Genomic DNA, 9,841 nt, shown 5'->3' with positions numbered 1-9,841 from the left:
ATTGACTTATTTTGGGGATAAGTGCATGAGAATGGGAATAACATGAAATTAGTTTAAAGCGAAAAAATAATATAGATAAAGGTCCTAGAATACCTAAGCTTAAGAGGTTTAAATACGCACTTTTTAGTGCTCATCACACCCCCAAACTTAAATATTGCTAGTCCCTAGCACTGAACTACAAAGTAAAGGAATGAAATGAACAACTATACAAGTATGAACAAGAAAGTAATAAATGGATAATGCCACTTTCGTAGGGAACACGATTGCATTTAGCATATGCAACAAGCCTTTTAAACCCCTAGGTTTCCCCTAGTGGACGAGTGAAGTCTCGTGAGGGTTTCCAGAAATGATACCCACAAACATTAAGCTCATTCCTTCAAAAGAGGCACCAATATTGCAAATAAGTATTGGGAGAAAACTACCTCAAGTATGCAATTTTTCAACCCTTTCCAAGCAATCTCCCAAAATTTCAACATCAAGCAAGCAAGTATGGTCCTCCACACATCAAGAAAATGATTATGCAAATCAAAACAACTCTCGAATCCTTTTTGAGTGAACCGGCATCAAATATGTTGCTATCTAAGCCAACTAAAGAAATGATCACATCCTTACCCTCAAACTAACACACAAATCTAGTATCGATTATCAAGACAAATAGTGGACCTTTTATTAAAGCTTTATTCATTAGGTGCATTTTTTTTTTTTTTTTTTAATCCTAAGGATTAAAGATGGAAGCATAGTGCAATGTGTTTTTAGGGTACTAGCGATTCATGAGGTCGAGCGTTAGGTCAATGACTCCCAAACCAGACGGTTTTAGGGTACTAGGTGTTCAAACACCCCTAGGGACTTACAAGCTCAAATTAACTACGCTACAAATTAAAACAACCTCCATCTAATCATTTCCACTTCTCACCTTTTGGGAGAAGTCCTTATTTTTTTTTATTGTTTTTGCAACTTCTTCTCTTTTTTTTTCCTTTTTTTTTTTTTTTTTTTTGGTATAAACACAAGTTCAATTATTAACCTAGAGTTTGGGCCCTCCACCTTTCGGCGCGAGAAATTCAGTTCTTGATGAGGCTAAAATCCTGGCTACTCAATGAAAAGAGATTGCTATCCGAGATTGTTATCCACCTTTATCAAGAATGAAAGCTTTCAATGCACTACTAGCCCAATTGGGATATAACCAATTCAATAGTCAACAAAGCATATACCCTATAAATGAATGCTAGTGTGCGCCTGTGCTAGTGTAGAATTTTAGAGTGAATCTCAAAACAATCACAAAATCAAAATGATGTGGACCACAAATGCAAGCAAGATATCAATCTTTCAATAAATTTACTCCTAAATGGCATCCACAAGGCATACAAGGAGTATTGAACTCTCAAGTCAAGTAATTTTTAAATTTTAAACAATATAGTCCTCAAAAGGTCAAAATCACAGCTAGTCATGGATCAATCATAGAAAATCCCTCAAATACACAAATCATGCTCAAAATTTTGAATTAAAAGTAAACACTGCAAATAACACCTATTACCCCCAAACTTAAATGACACAGTGTCCTCAATGTGCAAAAAGAATAAAGGAAAGAGTATACCAGTGCAGCTAAGGCAAAGAATGGCTGGGACACAAGTATCCAAAGTGGGTGGTACAACCCCCAAACTTGGAATTAATAGTGGTCCTGAAAAGATGGCACTTGGATAAAACTCATCAAATAACAAAGGGATAATAACAGTGCATAGTGGACATGCAAGTGTAAATGAAATAATAAATGAAATCAAAAGAGAGGAATAATGATGGTCCTGAAAAATTTGGGCAGCAATCTCTCACTGAAGCCACTGGGATGCACTTGATAATGGTGTCAATTACAGATAGATGTATCAATATAACAACTAGACATCCAAAATATCATGCATAAGATAAGGAAAATAAGGACAGTATAAAGTACATCACAGTGTCAGGGCCAACAGACTGGCCGCAAAAATAGTAATATCACAATAACAGTAAAGTATCACAGATATATAAAAGATGAGAGTAAAGAGATAGAGAGATCAGGCAGAGGAGGTCGGGCGAGTGAAGCGTAATCCCCGGATATCTCTGGATAAATCCTGCAGCGCAGCCATGACGTCTGAGCGGAGAGTAGTCACGTCAATGCTGAGAGAGGCCACATCTGACTGAAAAGAGACAACTGCGTCCTCCAAGGTCTGTATACGCTCTCCTAGGCTAGGTGTCGGAACTGGAGCGTCAGGGATAACTAGATCACGAACTGGAGGTATATCCTGTCCATACTCCTGAGAATGTAATGGCGACCCTACCGGAGAGTGATGTGGGGACTCTGCTGGAGGCTCTCGCTCTAAATTAATATCCATATGCATGTCTGCAGCTGCCGGTGGGTCTACTGGATCATGCTCTGCTGCTGTTGCTGCCTGTGTTGCCATTGTTGTCTCCTCCTTAGCTGCCAAGATAGCTTTCTACTCTAAGCTCCTGATAAGAGCATTAGAGCTCTTATTCCAATCTTTCTTGCTGTAGTGGCAAGCACCTGACTCAGTATGCTCCTCCGGGTGAAAGGGATAGTGCTGGTCCCAGAGGATCGGTGTAATAAGGTGTCCGAAGGGGAGGAAAGTGGCTCGCTTGGGCTTGGCCTTACTGATGAATCTCATATAAAATCTCATCATGACATTTCAGATGAGTGCCAGAACAGAGAACCAATGCCCAGTGTAGAAGGCATAAAGAGCAGCTAGAAAATCTGAGCACCGCTGGATCTTATAGCCTGTCATAAATACATTTCAGAACAAGACCGAATCAAAGAACCAAAGATCGTCAGGCAAATAAGTCCTTGTGGCGAATGTCTCACCATCACTGTAGTTACCAATCAGTGCAATGGCCATGTCTGCATCGGATGACTGCCTGAGAATAGGATACTAAAGGCCGGGAGGGCAGATATGCGGGCATCGTGATGATATGGCCAATGACTCAACTGTGATGCGGATGGGGTGGCCATCAATAGTAGTTTGTAGCTCCGATAAGTTACTCAGGGCGGCCGGAGGTTCTAAAAGAACACTCGGACGAGCCTCGGGTTGACTAGATAAATAATTGGAGCAAAAATAGCAGATATGCCCCGCCGATCAATGTCATCAAATGCCGCCAGTGTCAGAACTGACCGGGAAAATAAGGCAATGTCGAATATTGACTCATGCACCACCTAAAGGTGTCTATATCTCCTACGAGGCCTGTCTTTGATCTGGCCTGACAGTGCTGGTGGTAGTGAAGGAGGTGGTACATACTTAGCCTCATCTGAAGAAGATGACGCAGAAGTAGAAAACTGTAGTCTGGTGTCGGCTGATAAGGACTGAGCTGTAGCTGGCTCCTGAACATGAGAAGGTCTCGCCTGCTCCTCTGGCTCCTCCACACGCTGTCGAACTCGGCGTACATACTGCCGGTTGACGACAGTCTTTACCCTAGCCATGGTCTGTAAAAAGAAAAGAAACACTTACAACTAGAGTCAGTAACAAATAATAAAGAATTGAAACACATTATATAGAAACATGTATGCCAAGTAAGATAGATAACTCAGAATGAAGTATATGAATCTATGCAAGTAATGACGCAGCCAAATAAAGAGTGACTAAGTGAAACATGCTAAACAGTATAAGTATGGAATGTATCCAATGTGGAAAACACAGGCATCGGGCATAAATAAGATAGCATGGAACACAAAAGATAATGTGTGAGGTGTATATGCAAATCTGTGATGCTCGATCGATCAAGAAAATATGAGATCGATCCAAGTTGGATCGATCTGAAATTGAGTGAGATCGATCTTTCTCTGATCGATCAGAGAAAACTTCGATCAATCGAACTGCTGTGAAAAATTTGAGAAGTCACAGATCTGTGATACGGAGGGCACCCAAGCAAGCTTGTGGGTCCCTCTCACACATCAACAACTCAACAATGGTCACTCATATAGGCACGTGACCCCCAAAATCGAATTCGGAATCAAAAATATATAAAAATATTTACATATATATACACATAAATATACATGCTTGGAACTTCATATATGGCAAGAAATCAAACATGGAATCTTAGATCTAACATGGAAACATGGGCATCACTCAAGATTAAAGCTTGAAATCCAAAATTCAAACTTACCAAATCGGGTACGAGAAGTGGTCCGGGAGAAAGAGATGAGATTTAAGACGAGAAATGAAGTTCGAAGACTTGGAATCCTCGTCGGAGGTTCGCCGGAGGTTAGGAAGAAGGTTTGCAGCGACGGAAGAAAGCTAGAGTCTTGGATTGATCTTTGGAATCGATCCAAATGACCTTGGTTTCTATTTTTAAAAACTGCCTCCGACATGTCCAATCGATCACTAAGAAATACGATCGATCGAACACAGATCGATCGAATCCCACAAAACGACACAGTATTTTTAAAAAAAATTTGAGTTTTTTTAAAATTAAAATTAAAATTATTTTTGGATTTTTGGAAATAAAAGACATTAAAATAAAATGCAATAAAATAAAAAAATATTTTTGAATTTTGAAAATTTTAGAATAAAATAAAAAAAAATTAAAATTAAAATTAAAATCTTTTTAGAATTTTTTTTTGAAAATAAAATAAACATTAAATATATATATATATATATATATATATATATATATATATATATTTGTATTTTTGAAAATATATTTTTAAATTTTTTTTTTTAATTTTGAAATTTAAAAATTAAAATGCAGTCAAAGTCAAAGTCAACAAAGGAACACAGATCGATCAATCCAAGATCGATCTAGAAAAGATTTCGATCGATCCAACAAGTAAAAACCTGCAGACAAGTTCGAACGATGCATAGAGAGCTGATTTTCATGGGTTTGAAAATTTTTCTAAGTGTTGGAACTGAAGATCGATCCAGGAAAAAGTTGGATCAATCAGGAATTTCAGATCGATCGAAAAATAACTTCGCACGATACACAAAGAGCTAATTTATGCAGGATATCTTCGCACGATGGAACAAAGAGGTAATTGGATGCAGGGTTGGCAGTTCGATCGATCGAACCTCTTTTGAGATCGATCGAACAGGCACAAAATGCCTAATTAGAAATTGAAAGTGCATGTAACCACAATCACAGTTCCTAGCCATGTGTAAGAACCCAAAATATATCTAGACGACGTAGGAAATGAAAGTTAAAATAGAAATAAGGGAGGAATAAAATTGTTAACCCTACGAATCGCACTAGTGTTTAACGTCTCTAGCAAGACGTTGGGCTCTTTTAGCTCGGATCTAGTATCTTGTTATGCATCCCCTCCTTGACGGGGTGAATGGATTTTTGAATCCCACCAAACAAATGGTTCTCTAAAGAACTTATTGGATTTGGATCAAAAGGAATTGACGGTCGTTCATCAAGGCAACTCTTGGGCTTTCATGCCCTTTCAACACAAGGTTTCGAAACAACATTTCTTGAATTCAAGTTTGAAGATAGACTTTTAGAAATTCCACTTCCAAGTAAGGACTTAACTTTATCACATTCATTGTCAAGACATTTTTCCACAACACACACTTCTTCATGTTTATCCATTGAATTCGAGGTTGGATTAAAAATGTTCAACTTCACTTTCATATGCCCAAATGATATTTTCATTATCCCCGTCCTACAATTGATGTTAGCATTTGCGGTTACCAAGAAAGGAAGGCCAAGGATAACGGGAATTTGATTCTTGGGGTTCAAGATCGGTTCCGTGTCAATGACAACAAAATCAACGGGAAAGAAGAACTTATCTATCTTAATCAAAACATCCTCAATGATACCCCGGGGCTTTTTAATGGATCGGCTGGCAAGTTGCAAAACTACCGACGTTGATTTTAAGTCTCCTAAGCCCAATTTAACATATACCGAGTATGGAAGACGATTAACACTTGCTCCTAAGTCTAGAAGAGCCCGATTAATGACATGGTCACCAATGATGCAAGATGTAGTAGGTGAACCAGGGTCCTTGAACTTTGGGAGAGTGTTGTGTTGCAAGATAGAGCTTACTTGCTCGGTCAAGATCATTCTCCTTAGTGCTTGGCTCTTGTTCTTCCTCTTTTGGGTGCAAAGATCTTTCAAGAACTTAGCATAAGTCGGAATTTGCTTAATTGCATACAAAAGTGGAAGATTAATCTTCACTTGCCTAAACACATCAATAATTTCATTGGTCTTTGTCTTTTGTTTTTCAATAGAAATTGACCCTTTCAAGGCGCCCGGGAATGGAGCCTTTGGCTCAAAAACTTTCTCAAAATCTTTCTTTGAAACATCTTCAACACAAGAACTCTTCAAATCATTTTTCAATTCATCTTTCAAATGATTTTTCATAACTTTCTCAATAAGATGATCATGCACATGCAATGAAGGAAGAATAAAATGTGAAACGGGACGGGTGTCAACTTTTGGTTGCACCGGTTTACTCTCTTCATTGGAAATACCTACTTAATTATCAATAAGCTTCCCACTTTTCAAGGTTGTCACCGTATTGACATGTTCAATTGTGTGACCTTCCGATGAGGAATGAGTCTCCACAACACGTTGTTACTTTGGTAGTGCATTCAAAGGCATCTTCCCTTTCTCTCTAGCATTCAAAGTACTAGCTATTTGTCCGACTTGGGTTTCTAGCTTAGCAATGGATTGAGAATGAGAATAAAGCAATTAAGTATTCGCCTCTAGAGTGCCTAGAGCGGTTAACATTTTCTCCTCAAAAGCGGGAATCCTAGAATTTCCTTAAGAATAAGATGATTGATTAGGAAAATGAGAATTTGAAAATTAATTACCATGCGATTGAAATGATGATCTAAAACCTTGAGAACCTTGGCCTTGCATTAGAGGCGGAACATACTTGCCTTGAAAACCACCTTGGGGAGGGTTTGAGCCTTCCCCTTGGCTTTTCCAACAGAAGTTTGGATGGTTCCTCCAACTCAAATTGTAATGAGTGCCATAGGGATTATTCCCTTGGTTAACAAATGCAGCATTGACTTGCTCATAGTTTTCACTTTGCACATGTCCATGGGGACAATTGGAAGTAGAATGTAAAACACTAGAACAAGTCATGCATGATTCGTTAGAGTTACGATGAGAATGGTTAGGGGAGGAAGACATTTGATTCGCCGAAGTTTGGTTGATTAAAAATTAATCAAACCTTTGAGATAAGGAATTCATTTCAGTGGCTATGTCATTGGAATTGTCAACTTGATATAAGCCAAGATTCTTCCTTCCACCTAAGTTTCTACCATTTTTAGAAGATAAAGATCCATGCATTAAATTCTCATTCATGCTTTCATACAATTGCCAAACACCATTTTCATACTTGTCAAGGTAAGACCCACCCATAGATGCATCAACCATACCCTTGTGATTATCCGGTAAACTTTTAAAGAAATATTGAACTAGTTGCCACTTAGGTATGTCATGATGTGGGCACTTCCTAAGCAAATCATTAAACTTTTCCCATACCTCATGAAATATTTCCCCATCCCCTTAGAGAAAATTCACGAATAGAAGTTTTCATAGCATTGGTCTTTGATACCGGATAGTACTTTTTCAAGAACTCTTGTTGCATTTCTGCCCAAGAAGTTATCGAAAAAGACCTAAGATTGTTGAACCAATATTTTGCTTTGTCCTTAAGGGTAAACGGAAAAAGTTTAAGTTTTAACACTTCTTCTAGCATGTCCGTGTATTTCACGATGGAACACACTTCAAAAAACTCATCCAAATGCTTGTAAGGTTCTTCACTTGGAAGTCCATGATAGTTGGGAAGCAATTGAGTGGTTTGTGGTTTAATCTCATAGTGATGTGCTCTAAATGGGGGCAATTGAATCCATGTAGGTGCATTGTATTCATTAGGCACATAATGATCACACAAAGCAATGGGAGGATTCACAATTGGTGATGCTACATAAGCACCTTGATTAACTTAAACCATGGAAGGTTGTCGAGCAAAAATTGGCCGAGCCATTCCCAATGGAATTTGGCCTTGTTGTTGTGGTGGGATGAATGGTCTAGGCATGCCTAATGGTACTTGGATGTTGTCATGATGCACATTAGGGTGGAGGATGCCTTGTTGGTCTATGTGACAAAGGTCATCTACATGGTCATCATGTTGTTCCTTCATTGATGAAATGGAGTGGTGCGAACTACCTCTTCCCTAGGATTACGAACAACCGATTCAAGATGCAAATTAGGAGGGACAAGAGTAGGATTTAATGACCTCCGACCATGCATGCACTAGCAAAAGAAATAACAAGTAAATAGCAATCACTTCGCCCCCACAATAAATCAATTAACAAATCTCCACATACAATGATCCCATACTCCTATGCTTGAACAATATGCAAAGAAAAGTAAATTGCCTCCACGCGGGCTCACGATTTATGTAAGAACTTGTCACCACGCGGGCCGACGATTTAACTAGAGATTGAGTTAGAAAGATCTCACAAAGGGTCCTTGAGCAACTTCAATTTAACTTTGAATTTTTAAGCCTTGCTATGCTTTGCAATTTTTAGATTTTAGCCCTTTTTTTTATGCTTAGCTTAGCTCTTTGCTTTCAATTCTCCTTTGTTCAACTTCCTTGCTCAATTCACCTAGCCAAATAAGAACAAACACAATAAGTAACTAAAAATAAAGTAAAGTAAAGACACGATCAAAAGAGTACTAATTCCTAATTGTTTCTAAAGAAATACAGCGTTGCCAATTCAATCCCCGGCAACGGCACCAAAAACTTGGTGGTCGTCGTCGCAACACTCCAAATTTGTGCAAAATAGTGTAGCCAAGTTTTAAATTTATAAAAAGCCACTACTAACTCTAACTACTAAATATAGCTAAGGTGAGTAGGGATCGTCCCAAAGGATTGTGGGCGTGTTTGCAATGGAAACAATATATAGGGTTTGTAGGTTGAGTTATAAAAAGATTATTTGGTTGATTAAACTACTAGCTAAAACTAAGCAAGTTCAATGTAAAACGAATAATAATAAATAAATGATAGGGGGAATAAGAGAGAGAGATCTTGGGATTTAGAGGTCACCACTAAACATCACCTTTCTAGACACTTAATGTATAATTAATGAGGGGAAACATGTATTGCAATTCAAAGAGGTGTGATTAATTGCATCAACAAGCATAGATTGACTAATTAAGTATACATTGTCTAGACAACCTAGTGAATAGCACAATATATCAAACTAAGCCATTAATCCTTCCTTTAAGCTCACAATCAACACACTAACAAGTTGAAAAATTATACTACTTGCATTCATAAGCATGGAACATCAAACAACAAGCATGGATTGTTCTCCCATCTAAAAAACTAAGGCAACTACACTATAACTAAGCTAGGAACATGGAAATTAAACTAAGGGAGAGGCATAATCCATCAAGAAATGAGCATGAACCACCAAATAAACCACAAGAGTATTCTATTTAAGCACTATGCCTTGACAATCTCTAGATCCATAGCATCAACACACATAGACATGCATCAAAAACATAAAAACTAGAGATAAACACATAAACATCTATTCTAACATACATAGACATATGGATATAATGAAATGATCAATAGGAAGTATTAAACCACACAAATCATTGTATAAATAAGATTCATATATAAACCAAGTGTCAAGACAACATTACAACACAAATTTCCTCAAAATACAAAGCATTAAGGTCTAGAAGGTATGCTTAGGGCTAACTCTAGCCCCAAGAAGATGTTTAGCCACTCATTGATGTAGTCATCCAACTTCAAGAGCTATCTCCATGGTAGAAATGCTCTTCTTCTTGATGGAAACCCTAGATGAATAAAAGAACTCCCAAAAATGGTGTGTCT

The 9,841-nt window shown here is 38.0% G+C and overlaps 1 protein-coding gene across 2 annotated transcripts in view; it reads right to left on the bottom strand.

Moving 5' to 3' along the window:
• Positions 1 to 4,732: 4,732 nt before the first annotated feature.
• The window catches only part of LOC132311969 (uncharacterized), a 28,914-nt gene continuing 23,805 nt past the window's right edge, over positions 4,733 to 9,841 (bottom strand). For both annotated transcript variants that reach the window (XM_059810156.1, XM_059810157.1), the window contains exon 4: positions 4,733 to 8,600. In XM_059810156.1, coding sequence (XP_059666139.1) covers positions 5,413 to 6,342 — 930 coding nt within the window. In that variant the 5' untranslated portion in view covers positions 6,343 to 8,600 and the 3' untranslated portion in view covers positions 4,733 to 5,412. The remainder of the gene's footprint in view (positions 8,601 to 9,841) is intronic.

This window comes from Cornus florida, unplaced genomic scaffold (assembly GCF_030987335.1).
Source record: "Cornus florida cultivar Cherokee Brave unplaced genomic scaffold, ASM3098733v1 CherokeeBrave_3.0.0_Hap2_Chr06, whole genome shotgun sequence".
NCBI lineage: Eukaryota > Viridiplantae > Streptophyta > Magnoliopsida > Cornales > Cornaceae > Cornus > Cornus florida.
The sequence above is the reverse complement of the archived record's forward strand: the minus strand, read 5'-3'. Positions and strand labels throughout refer to the sequence as shown.